This window comes from Centropristis striata, chromosome 21 (assembly GCF_030273125.1).
Source record: "Centropristis striata isolate RG_2023a ecotype Rhode Island chromosome 21, C.striata_1.0, whole genome shotgun sequence".
Taxonomy (NCBI): domain Eukaryota; kingdom Metazoa; phylum Chordata; class Actinopteri; order Perciformes; family Serranidae; genus Centropristis; species Centropristis striata.
This window is the reverse complement of record NC_081537.1, coordinates 28,403,210-28,429,407: the sequence shown is the minus strand read 5'-3', so window position 1 is coordinate 28,429,407 and position 26,198 is coordinate 28,403,210. Positions and strand designations below refer to the sequence as shown.

The window sequence follows — 26,198 nt, the reverse complement described above, 5'->3', positions numbered from 1 at the left end:
CAAAACTATCAGGGGCCCAATAGTCCCTGCTTGCAATTATAATTATTCTGCATGGAATACTTGAAAACTCATGAAAATGGGCATGTGTGTCAGAAATTGCAAAGTTCTGCAGTGCCAGTTGGGTTAAAGTTCCTTAAATTGGCCTCATGCATGCATGTTTTCTTGTTTTTCCCTTATCTTGTTCTTACACACAGCTGGAAGAGAAAAATAAGGAAATCCTTCATAGGATTCATTAAATGTGCAACAGCCAAGTCTGTTCTTACCCACAAGAGAATTTTGATGAATTTGTTTAATCTTAAATTTTTATTTACTTTATTTACTTAAGTTTTATGTAACAATGTTGCCGTGGTGTGGCAGCAAATATGCTCAAAACATTTTAAAGTATCTTTTTAAACACCTAACCAGGAACATTTTTGCCCTAACCTTAAAAAATAGTTTTGTAGCCTAAGCCAAATGACACTGTGGCATTTTTCAGTGCTCAAACCTAATGAAACTGAAAGTGAAATGTAAAGAAGCTGACTGGGCTGATAACAACCTATTGCATAGAAGGTGGAACAGGCCATTAAATGGGCTGATAACTTAATAGAAGGTAGAGCATGCCCCATACTTATGTGTAGATAAGTGCTGATAAATGCCCACTCAATCATGAGATAACTTCCTGATCGGGTGGTTTTAGAGTTGTGTTTATTCAACTTTATGATCCTTTTGGAGGCTGTGGTTTGCTTCTGTTTGCATCTTATTGTGTTATTTTGAGAGGTGTGTCTAATATTTACCAGTATAAATAGGATACATTACTTTTGGTTGTAGACTGCATTAGTTGTAGGTCTAACAACACTGTTTCTCTCAGATATACTGTGGTTATGTTTGCATGAGGGCCTTTTTTTTTTTTTTTTTTTTTTTTTTTTACAATACTCTGTTAGACATATTATGCAGTATACAAAAGGGAAATGGCATTATGTATTCCAAAACATGCCGGTAAATTTAATATTGAGTAAGAGGAAACATTAACAAAGCAATTATAAACAATATTTTTTGCAACATGTGTTCAGGGTAAGTGATTGGACTACTACTTTTCTTTAAAGCAGCATTAAATATTTGCCCACATATTTCTCGTTGAACATGTTACTATTCACACATCCATCCAGCACTCTCTTACATACTCACTCATGAACTAGGCCAGGGATGGGCAACTTAAATGCTGGAGGGGGCCACAATTTTTCATAGACACTACCACAGGGCCACATATAGGACCATGCACTTAACCAGATATGATGAAACTGCAATTTTAAATATGTTTACAGTGCAGTAACTTAACATATTTCATGCTCAAATGCATGTTTAACTGTATAAATAGGAATACAAAAGGTTTGAAGCAAATAAAAAGTAACCACTTACTGTGATTTTTATTTTATCAGTGCGAGAACAGCAGACCAGCATTAATTAGAGGAAGTAATTTTTTGCATTTTTACACTGCACTTTTAAGATTTCATGCTCAAAAGCATGTAGTTGTACTGAGGGCCACTTCAAGTGAGGGTGTGCGCTGTATGCGGCCCCCGGGCCTCCAGTTGCCCATCCCTGAACTAGACCCATGTGCCTTGTTTTGCCAGATGGCACCAAACACTCTTCCTATGTTAAAGGTTCCCTGTGGAGTTTTTGACCTCTGTTAGTGCTGTGGAGGTGTTTTTCTCTGTGCGGATCCCTGTTTTGTTTAACACAGTTCTACCAATGGTGTTGCACTAATCTGCTGATCAACAAGTGGCAGGGATATACTAAGAGATGCTGCAGTGTGCAACAGAGTCAGGGAAGAAGACAGCAAACTATTAAACATGGATGTAAACCATGCTGTATATAATACTTGGCTTTACAAATGTTTTGAGGGAGGAATTGCACTGGGCATATATGTTAGAGCTCAAAGATACACACTACATACACTTTTGAAGTAACACTGTATGTCAATATAACTTTTTGTTGTTTACAAGAAAACCCCACAGGGCACCTTTAATGAATGTGTGCAACTCAACTCTGTACACAACTTTAATTTTGCAATGATGTTCACATGAATATATGTTAAAGAGTTAAAAAGCAATAAAATGGAATGTATAACCTCTGGCATATTTACCCATGATTGCTGAAACTATTTTAAAAGGTATAAAGATTCTGAGATGTTACAATGTTTCACTGATAATGGTGCAAAGGCGCCATCAAGTGGTGTCAATGTTAAACTGTTGTCTAACTGGCTGTAATAGTGGCGAGAGTTAAAGTTGCTGTACACATGACATTCATGAAATATCTTGAAATATACGTTTTACATGATAATAACAGAAGAACACATGTTTAGAATGTCCTTTAATGAGACTTTAAAAATGATGGAAATATTAACTAAAAATAATAATTCTATACAATAGTGCAAAACTTGATTTGTAGAAATAAGAAAGAATAATAAGATAACAAGAAAATATTTTACCACTGCAGATAATTTTTATAATTTCGAGGCAAAGAGCATTTTTCAATCTATATCAAAAACTAGTCAATTTTGTGCAACTTGGTTGGAATTGTTTTTAAAATGAGTTCAGGTTAAAAATGTCACCTCTATTTACAGGTTTATGAGTTTAAATTAAATTGTCTGAGGTGGAAGCCTCAAAAGGCACACTTTTCCATCGATGATGGTTAGAAAAAAAAGCAAAAGCAAAAGCAAAAAAAGGCACTTGAGCATCAAGACGAGCTTTACACTCCTGTGATTCTTCAACAAAGTGAGATATTTCCTAGTTGGGGGTGAAAGTATAATGATCCAGTAAGAACTTTTCATCAGTGGTGATTTATTTCATAATTTTAAGACAATAATTGCATTTGCCTGTGTACTTAATGAGATCAACAAAATTAGAATAACTTTTATTCCAGCCAAAACATTGCAATGCAAACAAAATTTTCATGAGGATGAAAGGGTGTCAGTTCTACAGTTATTGAATACATTTGGGCAATGATAAAAAGCATTAATTTCTTAAAGTTAATTTGAAATGTTATTGAATGAATGTGGTTTTAATATGCCATTTAGTTAAAAGGTGTATGTTTACTTTTTCTAAGACTGCCAGGCCTTTATCATTTGCGTGTATGAGTGTATGCATGTCTGCGTATGAACAAATTCTGGTAAGAAAATATTGATGAATCCCAGATTTGTGCATAACACGCACAGTTTAAGCACAGATTTGTCCCCATGTTAGTGAATGAGGCCTACTGGATCTGTTGCGACTTTCAAATTCATGATCTTATTTTGGGTTAGGGTTCTGGTTAAACTCTAGTTTTGTATTTTGTTTGCTCTCCTTCCCCTCCTTTCTTTGTCTCCTCTTCATGCAGGGCGTGTGTGTGGCAGTAGGGCGTGGCCGCTGCATATTGGACACATTGGGTCTCAATCAACTCATCAACTACAGACTACAAAAGCTTGGTTCCAACTCCACTCCAGTGCCAGATAGTTCCATGTCATTTGGTAGTGCTGACAACCATCTAGATAAGTATTTTTCCCAGTTTGGGATTTGTTCTCACCATGTTTTTCTGTGTCTGCAGGTGCTGTGAGTTTCTCTCCTCTGCCTGTTTTTTGTTTGCTCGATGCCTGAGCGCTTCCATGTGCTCCATGTAAATCAGCCAGCCTCCTGCCTTTGCTTCCCACTTTGTACCTTTTTGTACAATTTTGTAAATAAACCCTTTTTGTACATACACACTGTTGTCTTGTATCTGCTCTGGGATCCAAGCAGAATCCGGTCCTTACAATATGATATAAGACTGTGCAGAAGTCTTATTCATTAGGATGTGTTTATATGCACTACAATAATAGTTGATGTAAAATTCAATATTTACAACTATATTTTTTTAAACTAAAACTGATGCTACTAATCAATAAGTACACTGCAAAAAAGGTGTCTTAAAACAAGATAAAAACACTAAATCTGAGGGAAATGATCTTGCTGCAAGGACAGATAATTTCACTTGACAAGATTTCCTAAATTAAGATTTAATTAATTTTAATTTTTTAAATTTTAATTTAATCTAGAAATAAGCATGTTTTACGTTTAAAATAAGAAATGAACTCTTAAAAGAAGATAAATTATGTAACACTTCTAAATCTAAAGTTTTTTTTATCTTGGTAAGAAACAAATAATTGTCAGTGTGCACTCTGCTCGGGCCAGTTCATCACTGCTTGCAGCTTTAATTAGGGACCGAGCACTAACGGTGCGAGGCCCCTATTGTTATTGGTCTGTCCTTCCCAAAAATGAATCACTAATTTGGAAGCTTTATCTTATTAAAAAACTCACCATATTTGGAATAAATGTCAATCTCACGTGAAATATACGTATTCTAGTGTTCGCAGGAATGGGCGTGGCAAAAACTCACTAGCGCCCCCTAAATGTCATTATTTCACACTGGTTTGTCGTAGACACACGGAATTTGGTACATACATGTATCAGCATTTTCCCCATTTCCACCCCGCATACTTAAACGAACTCCTCCTACAGATTTTACCCAATTGCCTTCAAACTTGGTTTCGTGTGTTGTGGCGAGACAGCATAATTTGCCACCATGCCACGCCCACATAGTGTGATGGTCAGTAAAGCTTTTTATAACTTTTTATCCCAAAGGCCTTGTGATGGTACTGACCAACTTTGAAGTCAATCAGGTTAAATCTGTAGGAGGAGTTCATTAAAATATGAAATGTGGTCATTTAATGAAGGTGGGCGTGGCTATAGCATAAGGGGCGGGGCTTTATGAATTATTATGATTTAAAAGTGTTAAGGGCTGAACTCTGATGAAGCATGGGAAGTTTGGAGCAGATCAGACAAAGAATGGAGAAGTTATGACGATCTCGTGTTTTATGGCGAGACGCCATATTTTGGCGCCATGCCACGCCCACATAGTGTGACTGTCGGTAAAGATTTGAATAACTTTTGATCCCAAAGGCCTTGTGATGGTACTGACCAAGTTTGACGTAAACTAACCCTATAGTGACACACAGTCATAGCGCCCCCTGCTGGCAACAGGAAATAACATGTTTTACACCTACCCCGAGCAGAGTAGTAGGAGACACGCAATTTGGCACGCATAGGGACCGAGCACACAGCGTTGCGCCCGATGTGGCCTCCCCCAACGTGGCCTCCCCCGACGGCTCCACTCTGCTCGGTCCCATTCAGTCCTGCTTGCAGGCCTAGTTTATCTTGTTTTAAGAGTTAATTTCTTATTTAAAGTGTTCAACATGCTTATTTCTAGATTTAATAATATTAATTTAAGAAATCTTGTCAAGTCCATGCAGCAAGATCATTTCCCTCAGATTTAGTGTTTTTATCTTGTTTTTAGACACATCTTTTTTGCAGTGTAGTCATGAATGTTTAGATCTAACATCTATTTTTCCTGTTGTATTGATGTAGTATTTTCACAACAAGACAGGTTTATATATATGTGACAGCATGTTTGATTTTACTTTAAGATATGAAAATTAGTCATCAGGTATGAAAACTGATTTTATTTTCCTTCTTGCCTCATTAACAGTATTTTTGTCAAAGGCATGACTAATTGTGTTTTTGTAATTGTGTTGGGTACTTTCTCCTGGGAAGATTAAAGGCTTTCTGTTCACTTAATTTCACTTTCCTTTTTCCTTCATTACCTCTTTGTTTTTCACTTTCATTCTAATACATCATTAAGCTGGAAGGTGCTTTTTTAAAATACTAAATAGGAACAAAAGTAAAAGTGCATTCTTACTTCCCAAACAAGAGCATGTTCAGTGAAACAATACAGTTGCTCAGATGTTGTTCATATTTGTGACCTGGATAGTGATTCTGTGCTGATAGTCTTGCCAAATATTTCCAGAATAAAAGCAAATGAAGCAATAAATGCAAACAAGTGTGCACTTGTGTCTCAGCTACTGCAACTCCACCTGTTGAGAAAGATCATGTGATGTGATCAAAAACTTCAGAACTGCTGCCAAGCTGACCTTACTGATACTTCCATCTTAAAAGTTGAATTTCTGTTGTTATTGAAGGTCAGCCTTACACAAAGGTCTGTATATGAGAGGGAGCAAGAAGCGTGTATACGTTTTATTGTGCAATCCACACTGCCTCCATCTGCCGTCACATTAAATGACACGTAATCTGCAAATAGCTGTTTAAATCACACAGATATCCTGCTGTTTATGTGTTTTAAACGTATACACACCATGTTAATTGATACATCAAGGCTTCATGGGAAGAAATCATCTATGATTGCATTTATTGATTGATTTTATTTCCCTGCACACTGTAGCAAGTGAGGGAAATCTGCGTGTATTGAAACAGGAACACAAACAGACTAGGAGCGCTGATCAATGAACTGTGATTAATAACTTCAAAATACATATTCAGCTGGGTATTTGTTTGATTTCAACAGTTGTCTGAGCAGAGAACACAGTGTAGATTGATCCATTTAATAGAATGTAATCCTATTTGATCTGTGAGACACACAGCTGATGGATGTGGGGTTTATATATCATTAAGTGTATTATTATTTACTTGTTTGTATTACTGGGACAAAAGCGTACTAACTACTAATATCCAAAATATTCACATCATAGACACTAAAAATACTAGATTTTTACCAAGTATTGTTCAATAACGATTAGAATGAAAAATATTAACTATGACTCCTATATACCTGAAACCCTTATAATAAACAGCTCAGCTATTCTTTCTTTTTTAAAGTAAGAATAAGTATAACTTGTGTGTTTCAACTGTTAAACAGATAAATTAAAGCAATTTTTGACACAAGAACCTGTAAGAGTGTGAGATGCATAAGAGCACCCTTAACTGGAGTCTAGCCCACATTTAGCACTATGGGTGATAGAGGCAAGAGGCAGGGAATCATGGGAAATGTAGTTAGCAACTGTGTGATTAGCTACATTGACAGAGAATGATCAGCCAAGATGCTCACCCCGGCACCAGCAGTGTATCACTTGCCAGCAGCATCTTTATTCCTCTCAGGTCTTTTTATCCTTTCTGTCCAGCAGGACTAGCTTTGTGTCCACATCCCTGCTGCATCTCTCCCAGTCTGCCTCCCTGTCAGAGCTCCACTGAGCACGCAGTGCCTGCGTCACTCCTTTCAGCAGATGGAGAGGAGGAGGAGGAGGAGGAGGAGGGGGAGGGTAAGACAGAGAGAGAAAGGGGAGGAGGTAGAGCAAGCTGTATGTCTCTCCTGCATCAGCGTCAACATCACTGCCACGCCAGCCTTCGTCACCAGAAAGCAACGAGAAAGGATTGTCGCACAACAGAACTTAAAAAAAACCACACCATCAGCACCAGCGGCCCCTCCTCCTCCATCAGACGTGCATCCACAGATTAGGCCAAGATGGTTCTACGTTCCCCAGACACAGGCATCTAAAGCTGCCCCAGGCAGGAGGAGCTCTCCCGGGCTTGATCTGTGAGGAGAGGCGAGAAGCCAACGGACGGTAATATGGGCAACCAGGAGGCTAAGCAAAAGAAAGCTGCAGCAGCATCGGGTAATGGAAGCTACCCTTCACTGGATGAAGGATGGAGAGAGGGAGGAGGGGACACCACAAAAAAAGGAGGAAAGAAACACCATGGTAAGCATGGGGGTAAAGGAGCAGGCAGCGGTGGAGGAGGAGGGGGGATGCATGGCACAGGACCAGGAAAGAAGAAAAACAAATCAGAGTCCAAGTCCTCTGTTTTCTCCATCCGGAAGAGAAAGGGCAACCTGAAAGGGAAAGGAGATGCGTGTTCATCAGTAACAGGCTCAAAGGAGGACGTTTTAATATCGCAACATGATGAACTGGACAGCACAAAAACACCTGAAATGTCCGCAGATGAGCTGGGACAGTCGGACACTGAGGTTGAGAAGAAAAAGAAACCAGAGCCAGGGACAAAGGATAAAGATGGACCACAGCGGAAACAGGAAATGCAGCGGAAAACCTCAACGGCGGCAACATCTCCTGCAGAGGATGGGGTGCAGAAGGGAGGTAGCTCGGGGTCGGACACTGATATTTACAGCTTCCACTCAGCAGCTGACCACGAGGATTTGCTAGCTGACATCCAGCTTGCTATAAGGCTTCAGCACCAACAGCATGGGGGGGTTAACTCAATTGTGGAAGCACCAGGAGGGGGTGTAAAGGATCTGAGCTGGGCAGGAGGAGAGGGGAGGAGGAAGCAGAGCAACGGGCTGGTTAAATTAACTCCTCCTGAGGTGTTGGATCTGACTCCAGAATTAGAACTGGGGTCTGACGCCCTGTCATTCCTAGAGACAGGGACTCTGCCTGGCTCTGTCAAGCACGCGGACCAGTCACCAACACCACACCCCCCATTGCACTCAGAGGTACAGGACAGGAGGGAGGAGAAGGAGGAGGAGGGACTGGAGCATCCGGAGCAGGGGGAGAAAGAAGTCTCTCTTTGTGTTGCCACAGGCACAAAAGACCAGCATGCTTGGGTGCAGCAGCCCCCCGACACAGCCATCACCATGGCTACAGCTGGGGGGGAAGCAGTCAGCCCGGTCCCCATGACAACTGGTTTTAACAGCTTCCCTGACCTCACATTTGACAGCGCTGGGAAAAGCCCAGGGGATGAAGTGGAAGCAGGAGGCGAAGGAGAGGATGCAGGGCAGTCTGAGGTGGATGTTGACCTCAGTCCTCCATCTAACAGCCACAACAGAAGTCTTGAACCCACCGAAGGGGGGACATCAGGGACTGTGTTTGAAGAAGGTGAGGGTCAGTTGGGTTCAGCTACCAGTGCTGAGTCCCTTGAGGACTGCTTGAGTGCTGGATCTGAACCCAACCACTCTGCTGCTGCCAGCACCAGTGCCTCCCCCTCCAACCAGGAATGCAGACGGAGCAGCGTGTGCTTTACCCCACTGCTCCCCCAGGAGAGCCCTACATTGGCCAAACGACTCCTCAGGTCCACCCAATCCTGCTCTTCCTCTGTCCCTGTGGTGAAACCCTACCCTCCCATCTTCCCCTCTTATATCAAGACCACCACGAGACAGCTCAGCTCCCCAGGACACTCCCCGGCCCTGTCTCCCTCCCACAGCCCCCTATCCCCGCGCAGAGCCCACCACCACCTCCACAGGTACCTGTGGTGTTGTTTGATTTTGTTCTACCTTTGACATGACAATATTACAGCACATATCATTAGGTGATGTTAATCAGGATTGCAGATAAAGTGGATTCACTTTGTTAGATAAGGAGGATATTTACAGTTTACTAAAATTAGAGTCTTACTTCAGTAGTTTTGGGCACCATCCCTGGTTGTACATACTCACCAAGGTAATTGCTGACATCTGGGAATGTGGTGTTATTAAAAATAAGTCAGATGGAAAGAAACTCAAGGAGCATGACGATCAAACAGGTTGGTGTTATTATGGATACTGTAGGTCTGAACCAGATCCGCCCTCCGACGTTGTGATTGGTCAGGGCAGTGCCTTACATCATTCTGGGCTAATGTCCTTAACGTTAACGTTAAAAAAAGAGTATGGATGTTTGTTAACTTGCTACTTAGTTTAGGTTGGAAGTCATGGGGCTAACAAACCTGCTTTGGTTTGACTCCACGCGCTGCAGCAGAAAAACTTGTGTTTTGTTCAGTTTAGTGTTGATTGGAGGGAAAATGGTTAAGATTGTTGACCATTTGATTGTTAGCAAAACTAACACTTAATGGGTAAGGGGAATTCAAGGGTTAGGGCTAACTTATAACTACGTGAGGTCTCATGTAGGTTTAATTGCTGCTAATAAACAACTTCTTATGAATGCTACAGTTGCGTTTTGCTAGCTTCTTCCAAAGGTGATAATAAAGACCCAATGTAGCAACACAACACTGTGTGACATAAGGCACCACACTGACCAATCATTACGTTGCAGGACATGACTTGTTCGTAACTGCAGTGGTATCTACAGTAACGCAACAGGTTGTGGTAAAAAAACACAGATGGGTCCAGTTGTGTGACTTGGTTCTACCAATCTAGATAAAGTGGTTTAGATCATTAGATCATAAACTATTGGCTTGTTTACATCCTGACTGACTGACTGACTGCTTGTGTATCTTGTTGTGTAGTAATGCTGTCCCTTAGTCTCTTAGTGAGTATCGTCATCGTAAAAGATCAACATTTATACAGGCTTGCATCTGGCTTGCAGATTTATCATCAAAATATTAGTGTAGCTGGTTATCATTTTGGTCAGCAAGTGTTTATTTTTCTGACTGACATTGTTCCAAAAAAGGTGGGATGCTGTCTAAAACAGAAGGCTTCAAAATTTCATTTTAAAGATAAATATACAATATATACATATCTAACTTATATATGTCATAAAGAATAGCAAATTATCGCATTCTGTTTTGTTTACGTTTTAGACAGTGTCACAACTTTTTCATATGCACGTTTGATAAGAGCTCCCGGGTAAAAAGCATCCTCACTAGTTAATGATTTATGAAGAAGACACAGAAATGTAGGAGTGGCGACGTTCCTCTTTGTTCCTAAAATCGGATAGTAGCAGCTGGGACCAGTGTTGCTGGTTCCACCCAGTACATGTTCCATAAACGTGACTTTTTCTAACCTCACCTATAACTCCACAAAATGTTATGTGTAAAAAGTACAGTCACGTTTTTACACTTTTCCCCTTGTATTTTTGTTTTAGAAAGCTAAAAAAAAAACCTGAAAAAAATCTAGAATCTTGAATGGGCTGATAACAACATGCTCTACCTACTAGATGTAGGTAGGTATACTTATGAGAATGATAAAGGGCTTTACAGTATATCTGCCTTTTCCACTTCCAGACAGCCATTTGTTTTCATTAATCTTCATATATTATTAAAGCCAACATGCACAGACAAAACATCCCTGTGATATGCAGACCTTCACAGAAATGCCTTCTTTTGTTGTTGTTGAAGTAACACTATTGTGTGCAGACCAGTGCCCCTTTCTGCTGCATTAATGTTTCGATTGGTTACCTGAGTAGATTTTTATACATCTAAATCCATGAAAACTATTGGCTGCCTGAAAGTAACAGAAACAAAAAACAGTCTTCATTGAAAGTGCAAAATTCATACTGAATATACTGCAAAATGCAAGAACTATCGTCCTTCAGATCTGTTCATTTCATTACTATAGTGTTATTTAATTGTATCTGTTTTCAAAGTAAAGCTAACATGCAATGTAAATGTTGACAGGACCATGGTTGAAGGTCATCAAGTCCGTAGGCAGCGCTCTCGAAGTCTTGCTGGGTCTCTGAGTCGCTCAGCTGACTGGACGGAGGAGCTTGAAAGGAGGCTGAGAAGCAGAGAGGAGGATGGAGGAGGCTCAGGAGAATATCTGGTGGGCTACAGAGGAGGAGGCAGCCAACCCCTCTGTGCGACCAGAAGATCCTCCTGTGGACAAGTTTCTACTTGCGGCTTTCAGGACGTCTTCACAGGTGAAAACAGAGCCTCTCTATCCAATTTGATGATTATTGTTTTGGCAGACCTGCACATGGGTGTGTATTTGACTGAGTGAGTGAGTGTGTGATCACACGCTATTTTGGGGGCCGGGTTGCTTGAGGTTGGTCATTTGCTTATGGTTTGTTTAACAAATAGTTTTAAGCGCAGGGAGAGGCAGAAAACCCATATGGGCTTATTTAAAGCCTCGAGCTAAAATTTCATAATTTCATAGTTATAAGTTAGTTAGAAGAAAGTATTAACAAACTGATAATAGAAATAACACATGTATAGCATCAACAACAAGTTATAATGACAATAACAAAAATATCAATATAAAAACAAAAATATGAACATGATAACAGATATTTGTGTGAGAATTAGAATTTTAAAACAGCAGTTAAATGCTGTCCTTTCCTACATCGGCAGTGTATGACGGTTTTCAAACACGTTGTCACTGGCCTCCTAAGGACAGTGCTTTTACTTGACTCATTTCATTTAAAAAGCAATTATTAGCATCCACACATCACTATTAAATATTCATGTAACATATTACCCATAAAATCGCTAAATTACATGACCTAAACGTGGTCAGCCATACACAAGGTTTAGACCTTGTCTTGTGTTCCTGCAGACAACAAGAAAGAGACTGAAAGTAACAACAGTCCATTAATGGTTCTGAGGACACAGATTGCATGCTGACTTCTAGCTGAAGAACATGGTAAAGAGACTTGGCACTTCAGTTCTTTCAGAGCATCTGAATAATCTCCTTATGTTTAATCTAACATAAACACTAAGGTGTCTATACTGGCAGGTCAGCGAAAACATTATAATAAAAGAGCTACACTTGGCAGGCATACAGTAACCTCTCTGTCCACATTGAAAACATTTTGCTGGTGCTCTAAAAATAGAATATGTTGAGCTTTAACATGCTGTAGTTGCATTTGTGTCAACCTGTTTGTCATCAATAAACGCACGATATATTTTTAGTTGGAGACAAGCTCAACCTTTATATCATTGATTTATGTCTGCTCATGTGCTGCTACTTAAATTCCCAGTAATATCCTTTGTCTGAAGGATTGGTTTATTTACAGAAATTAACAGCTTGAACGAGAATCTTGTAGGCAAGGTTATTATAATTAACAAAAATTGAAAATAACGAAAACTAGAATTGAAAAAACATTTTCGTAACTGAAATAAAAATAAAAACGAGAGTTTTAATAAAAACGAGAGTTTTAATAAAAACGAGAGTTTTAATAAAAACGAGAGTTTAAAAAAAAAAACGGTAACTAACTGAAACTGTATTGTGAGGTTACAACACTAACTAAAACTAACTAAAATTATAGTGAAAAGTCCTTAGTTCTCTTCTTTGTCAACTTTTTTCACACGTAAATCTTTTTGGTTGATATGAAATCTATTTCATCTATCTGGTTTTATGACTTAATAAACTTATTGGGGCTGAGATGGATCAGACAAAGCAAATAAAGGAACATTTATTGTGACTTTTTTTAAATCTGGCACCCAACAAATACAAAAACTAACACTAAAACTAATAAAAACTACACTAAAATTAAGCATTTAAAACTAGTAAACTCACTCTAAAATCGAATTAAAACTAAAAACTAATGAAAAATCCAAAACTATTATAACCTTAGTTGTGGGCCAGAAGTGTGGCTAAAACCGAGGCTGCAACCAACTTGTAAATGTTAATATGAGTTGATGCTCATGAGGTTAAGCCAGTTTATAAATGCAACTCGTTTGCTCATAATAAGTCCACTAAGAAAGAATGCGGATAAACTTATCAAATGATAAGGAGAAGCAAGTTATATAAAGCATAGAACAAAGTACAATAAAGTAGTTCACCATGTAACATTGGTGTGTGATTATGATCGGTCTGATTAATTTAGTGAAATTATATAATCACCATTTTATATCATCCAGAGGAGACATGAGGAGACTAGTGGAGGCAAAGTTAGGAGTCAAGATTCATTAATAGAGAACTGAACAAGTAGTTCTATTAAGTCCAAAACATTTGACTGCTTAAATTTGAAATATTCCAATTGCACTAATTAGATACATTCCTGTGTATTTAAATTGTCAGACTTGGATGCACAATGGTTGAAAATGATCTGAAATTGATAATACTGTAAAATAAGATCCACTCAAAATGATATACAATTTTGATAGTTTAAAACATTTCAAGATGTCAGTGAAAAATAGGAAAGCAGTAAAGATAACAAATAAAATAGTGAGAACAAAAAGTCCTTTAATGGATCATAGGTTATGAAAGTTTCCATTAGAAAAAATAACCACAACAAAGCTTATAATTGTGATATTTCTGTCAAAATCACTTTATTCTACATGTTTCATTTAAAACATCACCCAAAATAAAGTGTTCGTAATAACTAACAGAAAATCAGACAGAACTGCAGGCTGTTTACACAGAGCCGAGGGGAGAGGACAGGAGAGGTTGTAAGTAGAGGTTGTAAAAATGCAAATAGTTTATTATATATAGCATGTGGAGACCCATTTTTTTTTTCAATTTTTGTGACACTCGTGGGCATAGGCAAAAAGTATTGTTTCTATAAATTCAATTTTATTCAATTTAAAAAATAATAATTTATCAGAGAAATTCAACTTGCATTTTTCCTCTTTTTATGATTGATGTCATTATAACTATTATTCTGCACAAAAGACATGTTTGAGTGGTTCACTCGTCTAGCCATGATTGTGCTGATTTCATAGAGGTGCAGGACTTATATATTGCAGTGAAATACAAGGCCACACTGAATACAATGAAATGAGTAAGCTTGTAATTTTTAGAGATTTTGAGTTTTATTGCAATATTCAGGTTAGCATTAGCAAATGTATCTTCAAGCTGGTCAGCCAAAAGATAGAGGAATGAAGTTTAGAAAGCAAACCATCCTCCGTTTTCACCCTTAGAAGGAGTCTTTGAGTATTGTGTCTGCACATTTGGACCTTGTTTAGACTATCTTTGTTCTACTGAGAGTCGAAGGCTGCATTCCAGAACTCAGTTGTTGTTTTTTATAACTTTTTCTATGACGAGGCCTTACTCTTACACAGACACTGAGACATGCAGCTCCTTTGGCTGCTAGAGTGGGTTAGGTCCAAAGGTTAAGCCCTGCCAACACACCAGTTTTCTCTTCTGGGATTTCAGCAAATTGCTTAATAAAACCACTATCTATTAACCCTCTGAAATCTTGGGCTATCATGTCCGTTAAGAAATCTGTTAAAATCTATACCATGCCATGTTGGTATCACTTTTTTCAGTGCAACCTCACCTATATATCCTGATAATTAATTTTTCACTTTGATTTACTTGATCAAAATTTTGAACCCAAAAGAAACTAAGGAAACATAAAATCTGATCTAGAAAATTATGTTTCAAAAACACAGAATTCTAAATGTTGCAAATATGAACACAGGTTGCATACATAACATAACATAACAGTTCAAATGAGGATTATATCTAGTTCAATATTTTATACTAAATATATTTGACAATATCTCCGGTTTTACTTGGCTCAATATCATCAAAAAAAATCTGGTATGGAGTTTCAAGACAGAACTTTAGAGTGAAGGTGATGGCAAGACTCAATGTTGCTTCATTTTTATGTCGTCACATCATGAAGAAGTCATGTGCAGCTGCTTTCATGGACTCCAGAGGGTTACGTCGTGCTTCTCTGGTTCTCACATATGTTTTTATCTCTGGCCGTCCAGGTCGAACTCTTCTGGAGAAGCTGTTCGTTCAGCAGCAGCAGGAGGAGCCGGAGGAGGCTGAGAGGCTCTGTTCCAGGATCTTGGCCATGGGTCTCCTGCTCCCTTTCACTGACTGCTTCAGAGAGCAGCTGGGAGGAAGCACTGCCCAAATCACCTCCACAGCACCAGCTAAGTTTGACGTATGTATCACACCTGCTACGCCTTTCCCCAACTTTGTCGTCAAGTTTGTTGTCAGTTGTTTTAACTGTCTTTCATTGTGTAAAAAAGTGAAAACGAAAAACAGACTGGTCTCCCCTCAAAGATGTTTCAATGTGAGATATCACACTCTGGGTGGATGGGTTGGATAAACGGCAGGACTTTCAACTAGGAGAACGGGTTCATATTTAGAACCCTCCGTTGTACCGTGAGCCATGAAACGATCATTTTGACAAATGCTCATATGCAGTGGCGGTTCTAGACCAATTTTACCTTGGGGGCCAAGGAGGGGCCAGTGTTTAGTCAGAGGGGCACAATAAATATGGCAAAGATGACATTTAAGCATTCAAAATCTTTATTTTAGCTTATTTAAAAATCTAATTTAAGTTTATTTGAAGATACAAATACATTGATTGAAACAATGAGACTTGAGACCAACAAAAACAATTATTTTTGTACGACAATGATATTTCTCAGTTTTGTGCACAATTACTTTTTATTTTATTTTGAAAGTGCAGTACAGTGAGAATGATCTTTTTTTTCTTAATACACAAGCTTTTATTGCACAATTAAACTATTTTACGGTGTACACATGCTGGGTTCCTTTTGTGTACAAAGAGGTATTGTTTGAACCAAAAATAGGTAAGAATTGTTCCGTTGTTCATCGTACTAAATTGATCATTTTATTATTAATTTCATACAGGGGCCACAGCAGGGGCCAAGGGCTTCTTCACAGAGGCAGTGGCCCCTGTAGGCCCCTGTGTAGAACTGCCACTGCTCATATGTGTCGTTATGGGTGGTATAGACAAACGGTCTATTTTGTCGCTTAGGTTAGAGGTCTTGTTCCAAAAAAAACAAGTTCAGGGATACATGAAGAGACAAAAGAAGTTGCAAAGAGTAAACAAAAAAAAACAGGGACAAAAAAACAAAAACAACAACAAATAACTACAATTCTACAAAGTCATTTAGCAGAAGCTTTTATCCAAAGTGAGATCAAGAAACATAGCAAGACTAAGTGGCGTGGGTTAAGTTGGAGCCCATTAAGTGCTTTATAGGTCGCAAGAGTGGTCAGTGAGATACTTGTTGTAGTTGTCAGTGTAGATCAGGGATGGGCAACTGGAGGCTTGGGGGCCGAATATGGCCCGCACCCTCACTTGAAGTGGCCACTCCATGCATTTGAGCATGAAATCTTAAAAGTGCAGTGTAAAAATGCACAAAATTACTTCTTGCAATTAATGTTGGTCTGCTGTTCTTGCACTAAAATAAATAAATAAATCACAGTAAGTGGTTGTTTTTTATTTGCTTCAAACCTTTTGTATTCCTCTTTATACTGTTATGATGCATTTGAGCATGAAATATGTTAAATTACGGCACTGTAAACTCATTTAAAACTGCAGTTTCATCATATCTGGCTAAGTGCACGGTCCTATATGTGGCCCTGTGGTAGTGTCCATGAAAAATTGTGGCCCCCTCCAGCATTTAAGTTGCCCATCCCTGGTATAGATCAAGAGTGAAGGTATTCAGTAAAGAGTTGGTCTTCAGTCTCTTCTTAAAGATTGAGAAGGACTCAGCAGAACGGACGGAGTTTGGGAGTTGGTTCCACCACCGGGGCACTACAGAGGAGAAGAGTCTGGTTGAGAAACAGAGGCCTTCAGCAGCGGAGGAGCCAGACGTCTTTCACTCGAGGAGCGTAGTGGACGGGAGGGTTTATGGACCTGAACAAAGGAGTTCAGAGAAGAAGGGGCTGAGCCCGTTGCTGTCTTGTAAGCAAGAGACAAGGCTTTGAATTTGATGCGGGCTGTGACCGGGAGCCAGTGCAGAGAGATGAGTAGTGGAGTGACATGAGCTCTCCTGGGCTGGTTGAAGACCAGACGTGCAGCTGCGTTCTGGATCATCTGCAGAGGCTTGGTGGTGCAGCAGGAAGACCCGCCAGTAGAGAGTTGCAGTAGTCTAAACGGGATAACACAAGGACTTGAACCAGGAGTTGTGTCGATTGCTCGGTCAGATAGGGTCTAATTTTCCTGATGTTGTACAGGGAGAATCAACAAGATCTGGTAATTGAGGATACATGAGCCTTGGAGGTCAGTTGGTCATCAGTCATGACACCCAGGTTCCCTGCAGAGCTTGTGGGCTCAAGTTGCATGGATCCAAGCTGAAAAACAACAACAAATAAGAAAATTTGTTAAGTTCAACATGAGTTCAAATGGGTGGGTATGCAGTAGGTAAGAGGCAAATACCTGGGTCCAGTTTTTGAGTAAAGTGTATACACCTACTATATCTAACTTTTTTCTACAACAGGATATATATATATATATATATATATATATATATATATATATATATATATATGGATTTAAAGTTGGAATAATTGTGTTTTCAGACACATTCCTCTGTTAATTGTGGTTTCATTTTCATTGTGATATGTTTGGAAGAGAGTGATTAATACAGTTTTGAGAAGATCTACACTTTATCTGTCAATATGACTTGAATTATGATAGTAGTAATGACAATGTAAACAACCATACAAATGGAAAAAGAAATATCAACAATCCCCATTGGTCTTGATGGTGGTGACCAGAACACCAGTTTTCCTGGTTGTGTGATGAATTGAGGAATTTACATTTAGGGGGAAAAGGCAAATGAAAAAGGGATGATGAACACATATAATATTGTGATGTACAACAGGATTTAGTGTTGAGGGATAAGATGTGAGACAGGTTGGTACTGAAATATAAGGGTGTATGGTGTGCATATATGACTGTGTGCACATGTATGTGTAGGTCTGAGTATAAAGATATGAGTGGTATATTGGTTTAGTGGCTTCTACTAACAGGCAAAATCAAAGTGTGACATTTGCTTTCTTAGTCAGTTGTTTGTTCCATTGGTATATATGTTCTGATTGATGATTCAAGTGTGTGAGAATCAAAATTCAAACACCCCCTTCAGTGATATATAGATCTAAAGTGTTGTATGACTGGACAGAGCCACAAGGAGTGGAGGTAGTCATCTGTAGCCGCCTACAGTGCATTGTGAACAGCTTTCTGTGCAGGGGAGAACAATTTGTTTTGAGTATTGTGTGTTGTATGGAGGATTTTATACTGGATCAATCGTATATTTGTGTTCTTTGCCATTTTAAATGTGTACCCAGTGGCTCTGTGGCTTCAGAGGAGAGGGATAAACCTCTTTCCCCTTTGGCAGTTTCTTGTTCATTTAATGCCTGGTACAACTAAAGGTACATTTGTTTGGACAAATATAGTGATAACAACAAAAATAGCTCATAAGAGTTTAATTTAAGAGCTGATATCTAGACTGTTTCCATATCATATAGAAACAAGTGAATAGTTATTGGGTTGGGGTTATTTTCAGGGGAATATAGATTACTATTAAAATGTCAGACAGTATCACTTATGGCTTGAGGAAATTTTGTCAAATTTACAATATAAGTAAAAATTTCCTTTAATTTTTAGCAGATACAAATGACAATATAAGGAAACTGAGCTCATGTTTTATTTGATCTGGTAGATGTGTCTGGTCACTCTCCCATTCAGACAGATTTCCACCCAAACAGCCCAAAATACAGTCATGGAAAACATTATTAGACCACCTACTATTTTCTTCAATTTCTTGTTCATTTAATGCCTGGTACAACTAAAGGTCGATTTGTCTGGACAAATATAATGATAACAACAAAAATAGCTCATAATAGTTTAATTTAAGAGCTGATATCTAGACATTTTCCATGGTTTTAATGATAATAACAAAAAAATCATCATCACGAAAACCATGGGAAATGGCAAGAAATTGAAGAAAAAGGGTGGTCTAATATTTTTTAGATCCCTCCCCAGCCTATGCCCATGGAATAATGTGGGGTAGCCCAAAATATACCTTCTTTTTTTTTTTTTTTTTTTTTTTACTGAATTGCCTATTTCTCATCTCAAATGTTTTAATGTCCTGTTTAGCTGTAATTTGTGAAAGTCTGGTACCAGGCCACAATTTTTTCCTGTTTGAAAATGGACCAAGCACCACCCAAAGTTCCGGACTAATACACATTTGCGAAACAACATGCTGATGCCAGGCTAAGTGCAACTGATATGATATAATTTTGTTTCCTCCAGCATGACCAGCTGTATACATGGGCAGCAGTTAATCAGCCGCCTCATTCCCTGGATCCTCTTGAAGGGAAACTACCAGGGCAGCTGAAGGGCCCCTGGCCTCCAGCCAAGCCAGGCGGAGACAGCAAGACTGGACTCAAATCCATAGAGGCAGGTAAGATCGACGCTTAAACACGCGGTCTATACATGCTGGCTACCTGACAGGGTGTCGTGTAGCTCTTAGTTTGTTCTCAACCTTCAGAAAAGTTGTATCTTGAATTCACATCTTGACATAACTTGGACAAGTAATTGAATACGTCATTCAAAATATACAAAACTTTTACACCAATGGTTGCTATATTTCCTGTAATAAATTAGTATTTTAAACCTCAAAAGTAGTTGAACATGCTGATTCCCATTCATTTTTATGCAATGACCCTGACCTTTGTGTTGGTTTATCTTCTCTTTTTTCCCCCCTTCACCTGAATGGATTTCTTCATATTTAGGCATTTTAGAAGACAATCAAGGTGAGTGATCATTCCTGTATGTTGTGTGCTGTATTTTGTGCTTACTCAGAGTCAGAGAGTGTTGCCAGGCCCCAGCTGAAGATCTGTCTGCCTGTTACATAATATCATAACTTGAAATAAACCAGTCCTTGGTGGGTGGAGTGTTCCAGCTGGTGATGTCTAATTCCAATCTGGTCACAAAGTCCAATTATATTATCCACTTTGGCTTGTAAATTGAGCTTATCACTTTGTCCAACCAGCTCAGTTACAAGCAGCTTGCACAGTTTAGTGGCTTTTATTAGTGAAGATAAGCTCAGCCCCCCTTCTACAATATCATATAAAGCCCCTTATGTTTGCTAAGTGTTTCTTAAATAACCGTCCATAGAGGACAGTGTCATTACTGTCATATTAAAGTGTGTCATTACACAGGAACAACATGGTGATAGAGAGGACAGTGTCTTAAACATGCAATAGGACTATGACCCATAAGAACCCATGGTGAAACCCGTGAAACAAACACATTTAATGTTCTAGAATCACCCATATTCAGCTTTATACTTCACCTTAACTCATTAAATCCCTAAGGAAGACTGTTTGACTGTGTCACTGTGACAGGAGGTGACTTCTCCAAAATGTGGGTGTGACTGGAAACAGAAATGTGGAAAAAGTAACTAATTTCAAGAAGCTTTTTTTTGTTAATAGGCTAAGTTTGAACTTATTTAACTATTCTAATCCATTAATGTCCTGTATTGCATTTCACCTGTTTTGATCATATTTCCTGAACAAATTAATATGAAACAAGTAACAAAAATATCGCTGTGACATATACGTAACAAAAATGGTAATAGGCCACTCAGTTATTTTCACTGTTTGAATTATTTTAAATTAATATAAGATTTGCTGTTCAATTTAAAGTACATTTGACCAAATATAAACAAAAATGAACCTATCCTATCCTGTTACAATTTTGATAGTTTAATTATTTTAGAATAAGAAATATCATAAACATAACTTCCATAAATGCCCAATGTAACGTTTATGTCACATCACAGATCTTTGAAATTTAGGGATATTATTTTTTCTTTTTGTAAAACATCATAAATGTGTTCTATGTGGTCCACTTGCTCTGTGGTATATCCCCCATAATTTTCCTTCAAGGATGAATAGGTCTGGGTTCTTATGGGTTAAAGGGAGATGGTCTGTGTTTGGGAAGATATTTGGAGGGCTCAATGCAACACTCCAATTAAACTCAAATAAGTTGGCCATAGCCATGAACACCTACAAATGAAACATGCATCTTCACTACAAAACAGACCAATGTCTTCATCCTTCATGTTTATTTTGTCTTAAATCTATATTTGTCAGTACGTGAAACAACAAAAATGAATCAGTCACACTCAGTAAAGCAAAGATAGTTTCAACTCACTAACCCAAATCATGTTTGTAACGTTTACTACATGCTCCCTCACATAACCTCCACACTGTTCTAATGTAGAGTGTTCTGTAGTATTCTGAGGTGTGTACTGGTAGAACTTTGCAGTTAACCAGTCTGTGATTGGATGAAAAAAAAAAAGCCAGGACACATGCAAAGCAACATTGACGTTCCCAGTATATGGCCTCTTTTTAACAAAATTTTGTGTATGTTAGCCACTAGGTGACACTTTTTAAAGAAGTTGAACAATTTGCCAAACCTACTTTTCGCAACTTCTCTAAGTACGTCAATCCTGTATATGAGAGTGATCAAACTATGTAATATGTAACTTCTTACTTTCACAGTTGCCTACAGAAGACTTCTGAGCCTTCTGAAAAGTGTTTGTGTTGAACTGTGTTGTGCTGATCTGCTGATTTCTCTGTTTGTCCAGAACACCATGCAGGCTTCTTGGGTTTGACGCAACAACAGAAGGAGAGCCAAGAAGTCAGTCACTTTCATCTACTCTGGTTTCCTGAAAGCTGAGGCGTAAATTATGTTTAGCTAAGTTTATTCAAACCGCCACGATAGTTGATTCTATACAGTGTTGTGCAAAAGATTGCAGGTCTTTTAGTGATTTGATGTGCTACAACAGGATGCTAAAAGAAAACTTTGTTATCATTTTGGGATGTATACAGCATTTTCTGTCGCACTGAAGTAAGAAAAGTCTCAGAGGACTGTGGGGATTATGATGGATTTGAATTAAAAATACATGAGCATGCTGCAGTGAAGAATGTAAGGTTCAGTTATAAATGGCTTGAGAGCTCAGCACTTTCAGTTTCAATATGCGATACTTCAATGAAAAATACATGGGGGCACTTCTGACACGAATCATCATCCGGATGATTCTGCTTGATTATTTATTAAGATGTCAACCTGTCAGTGGATCTCCAAGTCACCAAAATGTTCATACGAGATTTCATGTCAATCTATCCAATAGTTGTATAGACTTTTCAATCTGGTCCAAATGGATCTACTGCCTGACTGACATTGCCTCTTTAGATCCATTCTACTAGCATGGCAAAAGAGCCTCCTATTCTAGTTCCATTAATGGTCTCATTTTTGCTCCAAATGCACTACAGATATAGATTTATCTACAGTTACCAGTGCTGTGTACCAGTCAGGAAAATCACATTGTAGTCTAAACACAATTCATTTAAAAGGAAATATTAACTGTATGGACAGTCACTGCTAAAACATGCACATGAAATCTGATATACCCAATCAAATCATAGCATACAGCCATACAGAATAATAGATATTTTCCAGGGCTGGAGCTAGAAACCAGAATCTTTTCTTTTGATGGAGCTTATTGACGCCACTTCTGGACGAACAAATTCATACCATATATGTTGTGATATTCTAAAACTTTTCCTTTATGTATTATGACGTTTTCTCATAAATTCAGGATTTTATTTATTTTCAGAATATAACTAGAGATAATATGAGATTATGAAATTGTTATAATGGTAGTTATGATGTAGAAATTAAGTGTAAAAAATCAAGAAAAACTGTCTTCAGGGTTGTGTTTGACTTAATTCAAGTGGTTTCAACTTTTAACAAGCAAAAAAACTAGTACATTGTGTGTTTGTATAAGCTAAATAAGGGGGCAGAAGCCTTTTACATTAATTATTTTTTTAAAACATTTTTGCCAAAAAAGATTTTAAAAAATTAATCTGGAGCTCCATCTTTGAGTTTTATAATGAAAGTAATTTGCCAATTTCTTTCTGCAGATTAAGCATATCAATCAGCGAGAAGTACTGGCAGTGAAAGAAAAACAAATCTTTCTATTTTCTTTTATTGCTAGATTTGGCAAAATTCAGTGGATAGGTTGAAGAGCCAGATGGACATAGGCTAGAATGTAAGAATCACTACAACAATGTAAAAGGAGAATTAAATTGTAGACATATACCATTTATTCATTTCCATATTTCCATATAATTTATTTTGTTAAAGCAACAGGGAGCAACTGGAGAGTGGTCAAAGAGCCACATCCTGCTATGGAGCCTCAGGTTGCTACCCCTGAGCTAAATATTTACCCTCTATACTACAGGCCAAAAGTTTGGAAGCAAGATCAAATTTGTACAAAAAAGATCATACTTTCATTGCTATACTTTGCAACAAAATAAACGTGATTATTAAAGAGTCAATTAGAACACATTTTTATTATAAAGACCTGAGTCTTTGGGTTTTTATTGCTTAGACTTTGTGTATCCTTCTTTCCTTAATGTATAAATCTGTACTCTTGTTTCTTTACTCAGCTGCTTCAATTTTAACCATTTGTGTGGTAGTCTGTCAGAGATATTAACACAGTTGAGATTTATTGGGATTTTTGTATCCAAACCATAGACTGTATATAAATGATCCAAACTCTCAAAAGCCAACCTTTGCACTGAAGTTGTGACTCTTCCAAATCTTCTCGACCCTTAAACTAAGCCCTTATTTTCTTTTGTTAACATTTATTCAGCAATAGTCTGGTAACATCAATGTTTACCTAAAGGTCAATTAAGGAAAATGGTTCAATTCAATGGAAGTAAAGTCTGATCATGCAGTAAAAACATCCAAGCATCCAAAGAATCCGTACTGGTTTTTAAGAAAGCCATTGTGAACAGAAAATTGAAGTTGCTTCCAAACTTTTGGCCTGTTGTGTATGTTTCTGTAGCCTACATATCTTAGTCATAGTTTAGACCCAGGGGATCAGTGTTTATTTTTTAGAGCTTAATGTGTCCGTGATAAAAATCTTTTTTTCTGAGGGAGAGATTCTTCACATTGTGTTCTGATTCCTGTTCTTGGTTGTCTCTTTGTGCAGGAGGAATGTGTCCTTCCTTCAACAAAACTGAAAGAAAAACACGTCAATGTCATCCAGCAGCTGGAACAAACCATAGAAGATCTCAGGACTAAGATTGCTGAGCTGGAGCGGCAGCCCCCTCTGCTGGACAGGGACAGTATGAAACCCACCACCTCCACCACAGACAGGGAGTGTGGAGGAGAGGAGGGCCTCCTGAGGGTGGTGTGTGACGCTCACCTGCAGACGGAGGCGGGCCCCGATCCGGGCTGCCTGGAGGCCAAGTCGGTGCAGACCTCGCCCATGGACGACAGCTTTAGATTCAAAGTGCCTTGTAGTGAGCCGGTTGGAGGGAACGCGTTCCTGCAGCCTCCACCCAAGCAGGATGGCTTCCAGTGTTTATGTCAGCTACAGCCTCCTCCTCCTCCTCCACCTCCTCTTCCAGGAGGAGCAGTTCCTCAGATTGTGGCGCCTCCACCCCCACCACCTCCTCCTCCACCATTACCAGGAGGCTCAATGCCACCTCCTCCACCTCCATTACCTCCTGGTACAGCAGGTCCTCCACCTCCACCTCCACCCCCACCGCCACTCCCAGGTGGTATGGCTCCACCCCCACCTCCTCCTCCTCCTCCACTTCCTGGTGGCCTTGCTCCGCCACCACCTCCTCCTCCACCTCTCCCTGGCGGCATGGCTCCACCTCCTCCTCCATTACCAGGAACAGGTGCCCCGCCTCCTCCACCCCCTCCTCCACCAGGAGGCATGTTTGTTCCTCCAGCTCTTCCAGGGACTCTGGGCTCCCTGCCTCCTCCTTTGCCATTGGGGCTGTTTGCTCTTGGTCTGACCCAGGAGAAGCCCCCCAGGAAGGCTGTGGTGGAGCCTCCCAGACCCATGAAGCCCCTCTACTGGACCAGGATCCAGCTCAACACCAAAAAGTAAGGACGGCGTAGCTCACATGAGCTCAAAATGACTCTGTAATTTGTTTAGACTTGCTTGCAGACATACAATGCAGAAATAATGCAAAGCTGAAATAGAGGATCTGATTTAATTTAATCTTGATGTTATTTGTTGGTGTCCTATAAAGAGAGAAGCGTTAGCACAGTACAAAGTGGATCACTGGTATACGAACATTGGCGCAAAGTGAGCCACTTTGTAGAGTAATGATTGACATTACAATCTACCAATCCTCATCCAATCATCCAAAAGGAGCAACCAGTCACATCAAAGGTCTGGAGAAGGTGGCTATTTGCCGTTTCCATGGTTTCGTTCACTGCTATGTAGAGATTATAAAGTCCATATAAAGTAAAGCATATTAAGATCGTAACTCATATACAACAACTTCCCTACTTCTTATTAGCAATAATTCTGAGGTTATTGAGGGAAAACTCTTAGTTAATGGCTTATTGGTTGTATAATAAGGCCATGCAGAAAAAGGCATTAATAACTACTTAATAGTGACTAGTTAAGAGCCAATATGTGTTCCCTAATATAAAGTATTACCCAATTTGGTTTTCAGACACAATTCATTAACTGTTGTTTCGCTTTCATAGCGACATGTTTGGAAGAGACCGATTAATAAAGTTTTAGAAGTTTTAGAAGATATACACTGTATCCGTCAAGAATAAATCACATTGTCACAATCATTTAATTGAAAGAGGTAAAAAAATATAATTAATTCCAACTTTATGGGCATCCGTGTATATTTCAAATATATTACTTTATTATTTGTATTGATGCATTTTATGTAAGTAGTGTTTTCATTTTCTCAAGGTAGGAATCATTTTAACTACTTTATATACTGATATGAGGTTAAATTTAAAAACATGTCTAATCGCTTTAAAAAAAAAGTTAAATCTTGACCTGAAAAGCTGGCAGCTAAATTAAGTGGAGTAGATGTATAAAGTTACATAAAATGGAAATACTCAAGTACTACAGTAGTAGGAGGTACTTATACTTTACTTAAGTACAGTACTTGAGTAAATGTAGTGAGTTACATAC

General features: G+C 38.7%; 1 protein-coding gene across 1 annotated transcript in view; it reads left to right on the top strand.

The window, feature by feature from the left end:
• The first annotated feature begins 7,171 nt into the window (after positions 1–7,171).
• The window catches only part of fmn2b (formin 2b), a 35,338-nt gene continuing 16,311 nt past the window's right edge, over positions 7,172–26,198 (top strand). Inside the window, exons 1-7 of the mRNA XM_059324725.1 lie at positions 7,172–9,086; positions 11,175–11,416; positions 15,159–15,337; positions 19,469–19,619; positions 19,951–19,971; positions 21,813–21,865; positions 24,228–25,135. Coding sequence (XP_059180708.1) covers positions 7,465–9,086; positions 11,175–11,416; positions 15,159–15,337; positions 19,469–19,619; positions 19,951–19,971; positions 21,813–21,865; positions 24,228–25,135 — 3,176 coding nt within the window. The 5' untranslated portion in view covers positions 7,172–7,464. The remainder of the gene's footprint in view (positions 9,087–11,174; positions 11,417–15,158; positions 15,338–19,468; positions 19,620–19,950; positions 19,972–21,812; positions 21,866–24,227; positions 25,136–26,198) is intronic.